The 17,500-nt window shown below is 46.9% G+C and overlaps 1 protein-coding gene across 2 annotated transcripts in view; it reads right to left on the reverse strand.

Moving 5' to 3' along the window:
• si:ch73-375g18.1 (kinesin-like protein KIF1C) overlaps window positions 1–17,500 on the reverse strand; it is a 48,716-nt gene that overhangs the window by 13,872 nt on the left and 17,344 nt on the right. For both annotated transcript variants that reach the window (XM_056271858.1, XM_056271859.1), the window contains exons 9-14: window positions 8,108–8,185; window positions 7,962–8,027; window positions 7,441–7,519; window positions 7,131–7,209; window positions 6,889–7,037; window positions 6,558–6,760 (exon numbers count right to left, since the gene is read on the reverse strand). In XM_056271858.1, the coding sequence (XP_056127833.1) occupies window positions 6,558–6,760; window positions 6,889–7,037; window positions 7,131–7,209; window positions 7,441–7,519; window positions 7,962–8,027; window positions 8,108–8,185 (654 nt within the window). The remainder of the gene's footprint in view (window positions 1–6,557; window positions 6,761–6,888; window positions 7,038–7,130; window positions 7,210–7,440; window positions 7,520–7,961; window positions 8,028–8,107; window positions 8,186–17,500) is intronic.

Genomic DNA, 17,500 nt, shown 5'->3' on the forward strand with positions numbered 1-17,500 from the left:
ACCACTAGATGGCAGTATTCTGCTAAAACAGACAACGGCAGCATAATCAAGCGTTCTTCCGCATTTAAGACGCTTAATGAGAGTGATATTGAAGCACCAAATTTAGTACACAATAATATAGGCCTACCCTATTAATAAAGCATACTTTATAGAGGCAAACATTACGTCAGATTATGAACAACACCCATAGAAAACCATTATAAAACGCTTAACGTGCAATCGCGCGTTGCATGTTCAGTAAGGTGTATTGGCTACTGAGTTTAAATATCACCGTCTTACTGCATTGACGTTAAGCTTTTTCTTTATAATATGCTCTATGGGAGGAAAACTATATAGCCTACAGACAAGAGACTACATGAACGCAACGCACGGCGTTTCAAGTTAATAACATTTCCTTCCCGAGCCTGTTAAAAAGAAAAAGCTTAACATGAAATAAAAATTCTGCAGTTGCGTTTAACTTTGCATGTGAATGGGAGAGCAACCGGTCCGAGAGTGCAGTGAAGTAAGTTTTAGGTTTGATATTTTATAAAGGGACCATCTGCAAACTCCACTCACAGTCAAAAAAATATAAACGTCCAGTCATTCATTCAAATGAACATATTTCCAAGGTTATATTATAACCTTGGAAGTCTAGTGGGCAGACTGACTTAGCCTACTGTTACTGTACTATGTAACGGTGGTGGCCGCCCTAATACAAATAAATGACTTTAAAGAAAAGTTCGGGCGCCAGACAGGATAAAACCTGTCAAAATTTAAATGAACCCAGGATAGCCAAAAAATAACCACCTGTTACACACAAAAAAAACTATAGTAATAATCAAAAAAGAAAAATCATTTCACAAAGGATATTTATTCATAATAATACTAATAACACACAAAAAGTTCCACGGTATATCTCATCTCTGACGTTTCTTTAAATCCGTGCAAAACTTCCCACGTCTTCACTTCAACGCAACATCAACGCAACATCCACGCGTCCCATCGCGTCACAACGCGTCACACATTTGCAGGCAAGAAACAGGTGTAGTGAGTATCGAGTGTCCTCTTCGACACTAGGATAGGCGGATACAGCAGCTTTGGCTTGTCTTTAAAACAGCTCCATCATTGTTTGTCTGGGAATGCACCGACTTTCGCGACGCACCAGACTTCAACCACAGGAAACAACAGATCGACAAGCGGCCGTCTCTCCCCAACGATCCGTCACGATTTCACTAAACTTCTCAATGCACAAACGGGTGACGCCTTTCCCAGGTACGACACACTTCCTTATATTCAATTTCCTTCCGTGATTAACGTTAATTTGTTTGACATACTCCTCCCATTTTGCGTAACGTGACAGTGAAAGTAAACAATCAATTATGTGACTCGCGGCACAGATTTTCTTCATTGCCACAACTATGTCCAGCCAATATCTCGATTGAACAGTAGCCTATTGTTTAATTTACTGTAAATTGTTTTTCTATTCATGTTCAAAAGGTTGTAGTACGTTCCTAGTGACAAGTCAGGTGAAATTTTACATTATTCACTTGTAGTAAGTCACCAAAAACCCGTTTGGTTATCCATCCATCCATCTTCTTCCGCTTATCCGGGGCCGGGTCGCGGGGGCAGCAGTCTAAGCAGAGATGCCCAGACTTCCCTCTCCCTGGACACTTCCTCCAGCTCTTCCGGGGGGACACCGAGGCGTTCCCAGGCCAGCCGGGAGACATAGTCTCTCCAGCGTGTCCTAGGTCTTCCCCGGGGTCTCCTCCCAGTGGGACGTGCCCGGAACACCTCCCCGGGAAGGCGTCCAGGAGGCATCCGAAACAGATGCCCGAGCCACCTCAGCTGGCCCTCTCGATGTGGAGGAGCAGCGGCTCTACTCTGAGCTCCTCCCGAGTGACCGAGCTCCACACCCTATCTCTAAGGGATCGCCCCGCCACCCTGCGGAGAAAGCTCATTTCGGCCGCCTGTATCCGGGATCTTGTCCTTTCAGTCATGACCCACAGCTCATGACCATAGGTGAGAGTAGGAACGTAGATTGACCGGTAAATCGAGAGCTTTGCCTTACGGCTCAGCTCCTTCTTCACCATGACAGACTGGTACATCGACCGCATTACTGCAGAAGCTGCACCGATCCGTCTGTCAATCGCCCGTTCCATCCTTCCCTCACTCGTGAACAAAACCCCAAGATACTTAAACTCCTCCACTTGAGGAAGGATCTCTCCACCAACCTGAAGTGAGCAAGCCGCCCTTTTCCGACTGAGGACCATGGCCTCGGATTTGGAGGCGCTGATTCTCATCCCAGCCGCTTCACACTCGGCTGCAAACCGTCCCAGTGCACGCTGAAGGTCCTGGTGTGAGGGGGCCAACACGACAACATCATCCGCAAAGAGCAGAGACGTTTGAGAGACGTTTGGTTAATTACAGTAATTTTTTTTATAAAATAATAATTGTTTACTAAATAGGCTACATGAAGGGAGTTATTGGGGCAATTTCACCTGTAGTAAGCCAGTCTAGTCACTGAACATACTACAACCATTTTGAACATGAAAAAACCCTTTTGGTGAATTACAGTATTTTTCTGCAGAATACAGGCTACATGAAGGGAAGTATTGTCCAAATTTTACTTGTAAGTCAGTCTTACAGAAACCTTCTACGAGCTTTGGAATTTGAAAATGTCTGTTAATAAATTTAAAAAGTAATTTGAATTAAAACAAATTATACGTTTTAACCACTGATCTACATAGAATGACATTATAGATCAGTGGTTTTAACGCAGTTAGTGGAATTGGCAGACGTTCCCTTGTGCATCATGAGCTGTGGTTAGCGCGTCAAAGCATTCTCGTGTAGAAATATGCAGCTACAGGCCGCTACGCCAGTTGATTTTCAATTAATATTTCATGTCGATATACAATGGTTGCATATTGTTAAAACTCATCGTGCTATAGTAAGACTATAGCCTATGGCTTAAGGGTCAAGGGAAAACAAATGTACTGCGAAAATCGTCTTTAATATTTAAAAACAGACATTTTCAAATTCCTGCTTGTATACTATGTACACAATGTGTAGTCAGATAAAAATAAGCATATAATATGAACGCAACTGCGAAATTTCACCTTTTTTTAACAGGAAGGAAAATTGTATTAACTTGAAACGCCGTGCATGCGTTGCGTTCATAGTCTCTTGTCTGTAGGCTATATAGTTTTCCTCCCATAGAGCATATTATAAAGAAAAAGCTTAACGTCAATGCAGTAAGACGGTGATATTTAAACTCAGTAGCCAATACACCTTACTGAACATGCAACGCGCGATTGCACGTTAAGCGTTTTATAATGGTTTTCTATGGGTGTTGTTCATAATCTGACGTAATGTTTGCCTCTATAAAGTATGCTTTATTAATAGGGTAGGCCTATATTATTGTGTACTAAATTTGGTGCTTCAATATCACTCTCATTAAGCGTCTTAAATGCGGAAGAACGCTTGATTATGCTGCCGTTGTCTGTTTTAGCAGAATACTGCCATCTAGTGGTAGCAGCTTTTCTCAGACAGCTGTGTGTGGATCGTGCAAGGCGAAACCCGCGAAATGAAAGTCTCAAAATCCAAATGAATCAAATAGGATCGACTCAATGAATCGAGTCAATGAATGCACGCGCGTCACCTGATCCACACATGCACGTCTTCTGTGTTGCATGTGCAAATTATGATACACTAATACAAAGGAAAACATTTGTATTCACAAAAATGTCTCTATTTGTACAAATTGCTTCACATTCATTCAATTTTGAATTTTGCACACACAAGTTGAAAGGCATGGATAAAACATTTCTGCAACATGTATCAAGTTCATTGATAAGTGTGCTTGCACGTGTTAATCATTTTGATACTAAAATCATCCCATATACTAGTCCCAATCAGTATTTTAAGATGACAAAATTGTCCCCACCAATATTTTAGCGAACTCCTTTCAGGGCTTTTCCTGCATATAGAAGTACGAGGCGGCCGCCTCCGGCTCTCGACGTCACATGCAGACACACTTTTCCCACCGCGGCGGTTCTGTTGCGGGTTCCCGGCCGGTGCCCATTCTCAAACCGTAGCCTATAGTTGGCCGATAAGCTGCGCGGATCATAATCCGCGGGTCGGGCGAGCCAAATAATAAAAACATTACATTTTTGAGGGTGGATGACAGATAAATCATTATAATGTGTTGGTTTGAATAAAGACACGGAACTCTCGAATGGTAAAACACTCTTTTACTTTCGTTTTCAACAACGTAATTCTCTTTAGAGAAAACCAATCAAGGAAAACATATCAGCGCATTTAATACAGTTGTAATTTTTCAATGTAAATTATTTGATTTGATTTGTAACTGCCTACTGTCTTATTATTCTGATTTAATGTATTGATCAAATTAAGGAATATTTTAAATGAAAGATGGAGCATACATAAAATTAGAGGGAAAAATGCCCTATTATAAAGGTAAAAAAGTGTTTGCCAACAGTGATGTAATGAAACATTGACAATTTAACTTTGAAGGGAGTAAAAAGCCTCTGTTTAGGCTATTAAGGAAATGTAATTTTGCCCAAATAAGAACTTTTAATTTAAATAAATCTTAATTTTAAATCAGCCTACTTCAGTGTGATATTTTACCATATTATCATGCTTAACATTGAGAATTTGAATAATTGTAATGTGACGATCAGATTCAGATCTAAATCAAAGAATATCATATGTTTGGGGGGTTGGATTTTTAACAGCGGATTCGGGTGACTCAAAGTGCACCAGATTAATGAATTTAACTTTAAAATGTACTAAATTTTCTTCCTGGGGGGACATGCCCCCAGACCCCCCTAGAGCAGGGATTCCCAAAGTGTGGTACGCGAGCTGCCACCAGGGGGTGCGCGAGAGGAAAAATGTAATGGCGGTCTGTTAAGTGGGATTTTTCCATACAATAAAATAAAAACCATGAACAGTAAACATTTCCTTTGTAATCGCTTTTATTTTAAATAAAAAAACTATAATTTATGAGTTTTTGATAGAAACGTTGAAAACAGCTGCTGTCTTCTACGCACTGCTCTGCACTGCAGCCGGTAACGTGACACATGTGCTTTCGTGTGTTGGCTGGCGCTGAGCCAGTGCTGCCATATCACAACCATTGAGTGTTTTCAACCACATAATGTTTATTTTAGGTTTCAGACATTTAAATACACATAAGTAATGTTACTTCCAAAACAATGATTTTGATTTTGCTGATTTCTATGGAAGCGGCAATATTAATCCTTTTCATTATAATAAGACGACACGTTTTATTCATATCAGATACACATTGTATACGTAGCTTCACATTTGACCCTATTCTTCTCCCAGTTCACCGGCCTCTTACTTTCATGTATTTCGTGAGAAGTGGAGGAATTGACGTCACGTGTTGTAAATCCAACAGATCCGATTCTCTGAACTGTGGCACAAACTAACGATCGTTATGAAGGTGTTTGAACAATAAAACACATCCACTTGCACATATTTGACAATCGGAATATCAGTGTTTCATGCTATAGCTAATACATTTGTGAATATTTTTGATAAAAAAGGAAAAATGACATAAAAGCAGATCATCATTCATTCAGCGCTGTGTTGTGGTTGCGCTGTGTCACGTGACAAGGAATGACGCGTCACCATGGAAACATTAAAGTGACAGGTCGCCTTGAAAACCTCACGCTGGGGGGTCAGTTAAAATATATTAAACTTACGTGTGAAAGGGTTAAAAGTGGAAGCTTGTGCGTAGCTTTGTTGCATTATATTGAAACTTTGTTGATGTTGTTACTGTCATGCGTGTTCTGGTTATTAGCGCATGATTAAACACGAGTCTTTATAGGGCGATAAAACAAAGCTTTGTTGCATTTTTTTTTTTGAAATGGGGATTGGGGGTGCGCCAACCCGGTTGGGACATAGAAGGGGGTGCGCAGGAAAAAAAGTTTGGGAACCGCTGCCCTAGAGGTAGCCTACCGAACTCCCCCCACAAATATACTGTGGGAAACACAATAGGCTATATGATGGGCTACGAAAAATACAAATTAAATTATCTTACAATACATGATAAGGATTTTACCGAATGAGATTAGTCTAGGGGAAGATGTTCTAAAATTTGGTTTGTATGATCCTGCCCTGTTCTTGACAGTAAGTGTTAAGTGGAATTATCCTCCTTTCTGACTTTTCACAATATTTCACCATGCATGGGCGTATTTTTGGTCATGTTATACCTCGGTTGCTGCTTGTTGTAAAGTAAAAGTGAATTAAATACCAAAGGATAACACTTTGAAGAGCCCATTCTTTGCCATGAGGACAACAAAGTCATAGCCTAGCAACAGGGTGATATAAGGTGGTTTATTATTTTCGTTTCTCTACTCCTGTATTAATAAACGTTGAACTCAAAAGAATGAAGTGTAGTGTTAAGCCATTTATTTATCCCACACACCACGCCTGCTCATAGGCTACTCTTTTTTTTCCTTTTTTTAAAGAGACCCCCACAAAGATTAAATCATAATTCGAACCCTGCCCACCATCATAACCCCGCCCTCTCATACCTTCAGTCTCTCCACTGCTTCCTCATTGGTTATCATCTCGCCCTGAAACTCTTCTAATTGGGCGTGGCCATCCAGCGGGGCGGAGTCACTCTCGGGGGCGGGGCCTTCTCCGGTGACAGGCTCAGATGTGGGCGGGGCTCCATTAGAGGCGGGATCAGCAGGCATAAGAGTGACGTCAACACGGTTATTATTGACTTCAGCAGCTAAAAGACAAACAGAATGTCATATTTTCAATGTTACGATCCAATCTGAACTTCTGACTAAATACAGATAAATAAACTAAATTAAGTTTAGTGTATGTGTGTGTGTGTGTGTGTGTGTGTGTGTGTACCTGGAGCGGTGACCAGTCGGCTCAGCCCTTGTGACAGCAGGAGGTCTCTGAGTCTGTTCACTTCTTCCTTCAGTTCTCGGATCAGACGAGCGTTTGGATCCTCGTTAATTACAGCATTACAGCGGATCTGCTTTGCACGGTCAGCGTATCTACACACACACACACACACACACAAGCTGTGACAGTCACAGGGATAGATGGTTCATCCATTGATTGATTGGCTGATTGATGGATTGATGTACCTGAGTGTGCTGAGTGTTTCCTCATAGTTAATATCTGCGGGACTGAGAGCAGCAATCATAGCGGTACGAGAATTACCACCTGAAACACACACACGCGTGTTTCATAAACAGTACTGTTTCTGTGTGTTTGTGAGTGTGTGTGTGTTTATGGGTTTATATTACATTGTGGGTCCCCACGAGGGAAATGGGTTAATTAACACACTAAATTATATTTTTGGAAAATGTAAAAATGCAGAAAGTTTTGTGTGATTGGTAGGTTTAGGGGTCGGGTTAGTGTGTGTGTTAGTGTGTGTGTGCGTGTGTGTCTTACCCAGGTTCTCCTTCAAGATCCAGGTGAGCACTGAGTCTCTGTACGGAATGAACTCACTTTTCTTTCTTTTGCTGGTTTGCTGTTTGTCACATATAAACAAACAGTCATTTAACAGTCTGGGGCATAAATACATCAGTAGCTTCTCTATGACAGGACATTCATCCCATTACAAGCCTGTACGAGTTTCTTTCTTCTGTACAACATCAAGGAGACGTTCAGCAGAAAGCCCACGCTGCTCTTTGCCACATAATGACAATGAATGACAAAACAAAAGCATCATGACAGTTTGTCCACATGACCTGTGCGCTGTCCACATGACCACATCACCTCAGAAAACAGAAGCATAAAGTCAAGTATTCAGTCATAGAGACGGTTTGAATCCCACATACTTTCATTGTCTTTAGAAACAGCAGCGTGGACATTCTGCTAAAGATGGAGCAGTTCTGTCTTTCCCATGCATTTAGTATATGGGTCTGCAGCAGTACATGATGACAGATTAATCATTTTATGAATTAACTCACATTTTCAGCCAGAGCGGAGATGACCTTCCCCAGAGTGGTGAGAGATTTATTAATATTAGCGCCTTCCTGAGGAACAGACAGAGTGTGTGTGAAAGAGTGAAGGAGATGCTGCCTCTTCATTATGGATGGAAGCAACAGTGCCGTACCTTCAGTCTCAGGCCTTTAGCTCCAGATGAATCCGCTCGCTCGCTGCCCGCCAGATCCACCAGACTCACCTTACTGACCTGCACACGGCAGAGAACATGTGACGCTCAGAAATCACACGCACACGCCAGAGAACATGTGACGCTCAGAAATCACACGCACACGCCAGAGAACATGTGACGCACAGAAATCACACGCACACGCCAGAGAACATGTGAGGCTCAGAAATCACACGCACACGCCAGAGAACACGTGACGCTCAGAAATCACACGCACACACCAGAGAACATGTGACGCACAGAAATCACACGCACACACCAGAGAACATGTGACGCTCAGAAATCACACGCACACGCCAGAGAACACGTGACGCTCAGAAATCACACGCACACACCAGAGAACATGTGACGCTCAGAAATCACACGCACACGCCAGAGAACACGTGACGCTCAGAAATCACACGCACACGCCAGAGAACATGTGACGCTCAGAAATCACACGCACACGCCAGAGAACACGTGACGCTCAGAAATCACACGCACACACCAGAGAACATGTGACGCTCAGAAATCACACACACACACCAGAGAACACGTGACGCTCAGAAATCACACGCACACACCAAAGAACATGTGACGCACAGAAATCACACACACACACCAGAGAACATGTGACGCACAGAAATCACACGCACACACCAGAGAACATGTGACGCTCAGAAATCACACGCACACGCCAGAGAACACGTGACGCTCAGAAATCACACGCACACACCAGAGAACATGTGACGCTCAGAAATCACACGCACACGCCAGAGAACACGTGACGCTCAGAAATCACACGCACACGCCAGAGAACATGTGACGCTCAGAAATCACACGCACACACCAGAGAACATGTGACGCACAGAAATCACACGCACACGCCAGAGAACATGTGAGGCTCAGAAATCACACGCACACGCCAGAGAACACGTGACGCACAGAAATCACACGCACACGCCAGAGAACACGTGACACACAGAAATCACACGCACACACCAGAGAACATGTGACGCTCAGAAATCACACGCACACGCCAGAGAACATGTGACGCTCAGAAATCACACGCACACGCCAGAGAACACGTGACGCTCAGAAATCACACGCACACGCCAGAGAACATGTGACGCTCAGAAATCACACGCACACACCAGAGAACATGTGACGCACAGAAATCACACGCACACGCCAGAGAACATGTGAGGCTCAGAAATCACACGCACACGCCAGAGAACATGTGACGCACAGAAATCACACGCACACACCAGAGAACATGTGAGGCTCAGAAATCACACGCACACGCCAGAGAACACGTGACGCTCAGAAATCACACGCACACACCAGAGAACACGTGACGCTCAGAAATCACACGCACACACCAGAGAACACGTGACGCTCAGAAATCACACACACACGCCAGAGAACATGTGACGCTCAGAAATCACACGCACACGCCAGAGAACATGTGACGCACAGAAATCACACGCACACACCAGAGAAACCGTGACGCTCAGAAATCACACACACACGCCAGAGAACATGTGACGCTCAGAAATCACACGCACACGCCAGAGAACATGTGACGCACAGAAATCACACGCACACGCCAGAGAACATGTGACGCTCAGAAATCACACGCACACGCCAGAGAACATGTGACGCACAGAAATCACACGCACACGCCAGAGAACATGTGACGCTCAGAAATCACACGCACACGCCAGAGAACATGTGACGCACAGAAATCACACGCACACGCCAGAGAACACGTGACGCTCAGAAATCACACGCACACGCCAGAAAACATGTGACGCTCAGAAATCACACGCACACGCCAGAGAACCCGTGAGGCTCAGAAATCACACGCACACGCAAGAGAACATGTGACGCACAGAAATCACACGCACACGCCAGAGAACATGTGACGCTCAGAAATCACACGCACACGCAAGAGAACATGTGACGCACAGAAATCACACGCACACACCAGAGAACATGTGACGCACAGAAATCACACACACACGCCAGAGAACATGTGACGCACAGAAATCACACGCACACGCCAGAGAACACGTGAGGCTCAGAAATCACACGCACACGCCAGAGAACACGTGACGCACAGAAATCACACACACACACCAGAGAACACGTGACGCACAGAAATCACACGCACGCCAGAGAACATGTGAGGCTCAGAAATCACACACACACGCCAGAGAACACGTGACGCACAGAAATCACACACACACACCAGAGAACACGTGACGCACAGAAATCACACACACACACCAGAGAACACGTGACGCACAGAAATCACACGCACACGCCAGAGAACATGTGACGCTCAGAAATCACACGCACACACCAGAGAACACGTGACGCACAGAAATCACACGCACACGCCAGAGAACACGTGACACACAGAAATCACACACCAGAGAACACGTGACACACAGAAATCACACGCACACGCCAGAGAACATGTGACGCTCAGAAATCACACACACACACCAGAGAACACGTGACGCACAGAAATCACACACACACACCAGAGAACATGTGACGCTCAGAAATCACACGCACACACCAGAGAACACGTGACACACAGAAATCACACGCACACGCCAGAGAACACGTGAGGCTCAGAAATCACACGCACACACCAGAGAACATGTGACTCACAGAAATCACACGCACACACCAGAGAACATGTGACGCTCAGAAATCACACGCACACGCCAGAGAACACGTGAGGCTCAGAAATCACACACACACACCAGAGAACATGTGACGCTCAGAAATCACACGCACACGCCAGAGAACACGTGAGGCTCAGAAATCACACGCACACGCCAGAGAACACGTGACGCACAGAAATCACACACACACGCCAGAGAACACGTGACGCACAGAAATCACACGCACACGCCAGAGAACATGTGAGGCTCAGAAATCACACACACACGCCAGAGAACACGTGACGCACAGAAATCACACACACACACCAGAGAACACGTGACGCACAGAAATCACACACACACACACCAGAGAACACGTGACGCACAGAAATCACACGCACACGCCAGAGAACATGTGAGGCTCAGAAATCACACGCACACGCCAGAGAACACGTGACGCACAGAAATCACACACAAACACCAGAGAACACGTGACGCACAGAAATCACACGCACACGCAAGAGAACATGTGACGCACAGAAATCACACGCACACACCAGAGAACACGTGACGCTCAGAAATCACACGCACACGCCAGAGAACACGTGACGCACAGAAATCACACGCACACACCAGAGAACACGTGACGCACAGAAATCACACGCACACACCAGAGAACATGTGACGCACAGAAATCACACGCACACACCAGAGAACACGTGACGCTCAGAAATCACACGCACACACCAGAGAACACGTGACGCTCAGAAATCACACGCACACACCAGAGAACACGTGACCCACAGAAATCACACGCACACACCAGAGAACATGTGACGCACAGAAATCACACGCACACACCAGAGAACACGTGACGCACAGAAATCACACGCACACACCAGAGAACACGTGACGCTCAGAAATCACACGCACACGCCAGAGAACACGTGACGCACAGAAATCACACGCACACACCAGAGAACACGTGACACACAGAAATCACACGCACACACCAGAGAACACGTGACGCACAGAAATCACACGCACACACCAGAGAACATGTGACGCACAGAAATCACACGCACACACCAGAGAACATGTGACGCACAGAAATCACACGCACACGCCAGAGAACATGTGACGCACAGAAATCACACGCACACACCAGAGAACACGTGACGCACAGAAATCACACGCACACACCAGAGAACACGTGACGCACAGAAATCACACGCACACACCAGAGAACATGTGACGCACAGAAATCACACGCACACGCCAGAGAACATGTGACGCTCAGAAATCACACGCACACGCCAGAGAACACGTGACGCTCAGAAATCACACGCACACACCAGAGAACACGTGACGCTCAGAAATCACACGCACACGCCAGAGAACATGTGACGCTCAGAAATCACACGCACACGCCAGAGAACACGTGACGCTCAGAAATCACACGCACACGCCAGAGAACATGTGACGCTCAGAAATCACACGCACACGCCAGAGAACATGTGACGCACAGAAATCACACGCACACACCAGAGAACATGTGACGCACAGAAATCACACGCACACACCAGAGAACACGTGACGCTCAGAAATCACACGCACAACCCAGAGAACACGTGAGGCTCAGAAATCACACGCACACTCCAGAGAACACGTGACGCACAGAAATCACACGCACACACACCAGAGAACACGTGACGCTCAGACATCACACGCACACGCCAGAGAACATGTGACGCACAGAAATCACACGCACACACCAGAGAACATGTGACGCTCAGAAATCACACGCACACACACCAGAGAACATGTGACGCACAGAAATCACACGCACACACCAGAGAACACGTGACGCTCAGAAATCACACGCACAACCCAGAGAACACGTGAGGCTCAGAAATCACACGCACACTCCAGAGAACACGTGACGCACAGAAATCACACGCACACACACCAGAGAACATGTGACGCTCAGACATCACACGCACACACCAGAGAACATGTGACGCACAGAAATCACACGCACACACCAGAGAACATGTGACGCTCAGAAATCACACGCACACACACCAGAGAACACGTGACGCACAGAAATCACACGCACACTCCAGAGAACACGTTACGCACAGAAATCACACGCACACACACCAGAGAACACGTGACGCTCAGACATCACACGCACACGCCAGAGAACATGTGACGCACAGAAATCACACGCACACACCAGAGAACATGTGACGCTCAGAAATCACACGCACACACACCAGAGAACACGTGACGCACAGAAATCACACGCACACTCCAGAGAACACGTTACGCACAGAAATCACACGCACACACGCCAGAGAACACGTGACGCACAGAAATCACACGCACACGCCAGAGAACACGTGACGCTCAGAAATCACACGCACAACCCAGAGAACACGTGACGCTCAGAAATCACACGCACACGCCAGAGAACACGTGATGCTCAGAAATTACACGCACACGCCAGAGAACATGTGACGCTCAGAAATCACACGCACACACCAGAGAACATGTGACGCACAGAAATCACACGCACACGCCAGAGAACATGTGACGCACAGAAATCACACGCACACACCAGAGAACATGTGACGCTCAGAAATCACACGCACACGCCAGAGAACACGTGATGCTCAGAAATTACACGCACACGCCAGAGAACATGTGACGCTCAGAAATCACACGCACACACCAGAGAACATGTGACGCACAGAAATCACACGCACACGCCAGAGAACATGTGACGCACAGAAATCACACGCACACACCAGAGAACATGTGACGCTCAGAAATCACACGCACACGCCAGAGAACACGTGATGCTCAGAAATCACACGCACACACCAGAGAACATGTGACGCTCAGAAATCAAACGCACACGCCAGAGAACACGTGATGCTCAGAAATCACACGCACACACCAGAGAACATGTGACGCACAGAAATCACATGCACACGCCAGAGAACATGTGATGCTCAGAAATCACACGCACACGCCAGAGAACATGTGACGCACAGAAATCACACGCACACGCCAGAGAACATGTGACGCACAGAAATCACACGCACACACCAGAGAACACGTGACGCTCAGAAATCACACGCACATGCCAGAGAACATGTGAGGCTCAGAAATCACACACAAACACCGGAGAACACGTGAGGCTCAGAAATCACACACACACACCAGAGAACACGTGACGCACAGAAATCACACGCACACGCCAGAGAACATGTGACGCACAGAAATCACACGCACACACCAGAGAACATGTGACGCACAGAAATCACACGCACACACCAGAGAACATGTGACGCTCAGAAATCACACGCACACACCAGAGAACACGTGAGGCTCAGAAATCAAACGCACACACCAGAGAACACGTGACGCACAGAAATCACACGCACACACCAGAGAACATGTGACGCTCAGAAATCACACGCACACACCAGAGAACACGTGAGGCTCAGAAATCAAACGCACACACCAGAGAACACGTGACGCACAGAAATCACACGCACACACCAGAGAACATGTGACGCTCAGAAATCACACGCACACACCAGAGAACACGTGAGGCTCAGAAATCACACGCACACACCAGAGAACATGTGACGCACAGAAATCACACGCACACACCAGAGAACATGTGACGCTCAGAAATCACACGCACACACCAGAGAACACGTGAGGCTCAGAAATCAAACGCACACGCCAGAGAACACGTGACGCACAGAAATCACACACACACACCAGAGAACACGTGTGGCTCAGAAATCACACACAAACACCAGAGAACACGTGAGGCTCAGAAATCACACACACACACCAGAGAACACGTGACGCACAGAAATCACACGCACACACCAGAGAACACGTGATGCTCAGAAATCAAACGCACACACCAGAGAACACGTGACGCACAGAAATCACACGCACACGCCAGAGAACACGTGAGGCTCAGAAATCAAACGCACACACCAGAGAACACGTGACGCACAGAAATCACACGCACACGCCAGAGAACATGTGACGCACAGAAATCAAACGCACACACCAGAGAACACGTGACGCACAGAAATCACACGCACACGCCAGAGAACACGTGAGGCTCAGAAATCAAACGCACACACCAGAGAACACGTGACGCACAGAAATCACACGCACACGCCAGAGACGCGTGACGCACAGAAATCACAGACACACACCAGAGAACACGTGAGGCTCAGAAATCACACACAAACACCAGAGAACACGTGAGGCTCAGAAATCACACACACACACCAGAGAACACGTGACGCACAGAAATCACACACACACACCAGAGAACACGTGACGCACAGAAATCACACACACACACACACCAGAGAACACGTGACACACAGAAATCACACGCACACGCCAGAGAACACGTGACGCACAGAAATCACACACACACACACACCAGAGAACACGTGACACACAGAAATCACACGCACACGCCAGAGAACACGTGACGCACAAAAATCACACACACACACACCAGAGAACAAGTGACACACAGAAATCACACACACACACCAGAGAACACGTGACGCACAGAAATCACACACACACACCAGAGAACATGTGACGCACAGAAATCACACGCACACACCAGAGAACATGTGACGCTCAGAAATCACACACACAACACAGAGAACAAGTGACACACAGAAATCACACACACACACCAGAGAACACGTGACGCACAGAAATCACACGCACACGCCAGAGAACACGTGACGTACAGAAATCACACACACACACCAGAGAACACGTGACACACAGAAATCACACACACACACCAGAGAACACGTGACGCACAGAAATCACACGCACACGCCAGAGAACACGTGACACACAGAAATCACACGCACACACCAGAGAACACGTGACACACAGAAATCACACGCACACGCCAGAGAACACGTGACGCACAGAAATCACACGCACACGCCAGAGAACACGTGACACACAGAAATCACACACCAGAGAACACGTGACACACAGAAATCACACGCACACGCCAGAGAACACGTGACACACAGAAATCACACGCACACACCAGAGAACACGTGACACACAGAAATCACACGCACACGCCAGAGAACACGTGACGCACAGAAATCACACGCACACGCCAGAGAACATGTGACGCACAGAAATCACACGCACACACCAGAGAACACGTGACGCTCAGAAATCACACGCACACGCCAGAGAACACGTGACGCACAGAAATCACACGCACACGCCAGAGAACACGTGACACACAGAAATCACACGCACACGCCAGAGAACATGTGACGCTCAGAAATCACACGCACACGCCAGAGAACACGTGACGCACAGAAATCACACGCACACGCCAGAGAACATGTGACGCTCAGAAATCACACACACACACCAGAGAACACGTGACACACAGAAATCACACGCACACACCAGAGAACACGTGACGCACAGAAATCACACGCACACGCCAGAGAACACGTGACACACAGAAATCACACGCACACACCAGAGAACACGTGACACACAGAAATCACACGCACACGCCAGAGAACACGTGACGCACAGAAATCACACGCACACGCCAGAGAACACGTGACACACAGAAATCACACACCAGAGAACACGTGACACACAGAAATCACACGCACACGCCAGAGAACACGTGACACACAGAAATCACACGCACACACCAGAGAACACGTGACACACAGAAATCACACGCACACGCCAGAGAACACGTGACGCACAGAAATCACACGCACACGCCAGAGAACACGTGACACACAGAAATCACACACCAGAGAACACGTGACACACAGAAATCACACGCACACGCCAGAGAACACGTGACACACAGAAATCACACGCACACACCAGAGAACACGTGACACACAGAAATCACACGCACACGCCAGAGAACACGTGACGCACAGAAATCACACGCACACACCAGAGAACACGTGACGCACAGAAATCACACGCACACGCCAGAGAACACGTGACGCACAGAAATCACACGCACACACCAGAGAACACGTGACGCTCAGAAATCACACGCACACGCCAGAGAACACGTGACGCACAGAAATCACACGCACACGCCAGAGAACACGTGACACACAGAAATCACACGCACACGCCAGAGAACATGTGACGCTCAGAAATCACACGCACACGCCAGAGAACACGTGACGCACAGAAATCACACGCACACGCCAGAGAACACGTGACACACAGAAATCACACGCACAAGCCAGAGAACACGTGACACACAGAAATCACACGCACACGCCAGAGAACACGTGACGCTCAGAAATCACACGCACACGCCAGAGAACACGTGACGCACAGAAATCACTTGCACACGCCAGAGAACATGTGACGCTCAGAAATCACACGCACACACCAGAGAACATGTGACGCTCAGAAATCACACGCACACGCCAGAGAACACGTGACGCTCAGAAATCACACGCACACACCAGAGAACACGTGACACACAGAAATCACACGCACACGCCAGAGAACACGTGACGCTCAGAAATCACACGCACACGCCAGAGAACACGTGACGCACAGAAATCACACGCAC

This window comes from Rhinichthys klamathensis, unplaced genomic scaffold, assembly GCF_029890125.1.
Source record: "Rhinichthys klamathensis goyatoka isolate OS25496 unplaced genomic scaffold, OSU_Roscu_1.1 h1tg000326l_1, whole genome shotgun sequence".
NCBI classification, from domain to species: domain Eukaryota; kingdom Metazoa; phylum Chordata; class Actinopteri; order Cypriniformes; family Leuciscidae; genus Rhinichthys; species Rhinichthys klamathensis.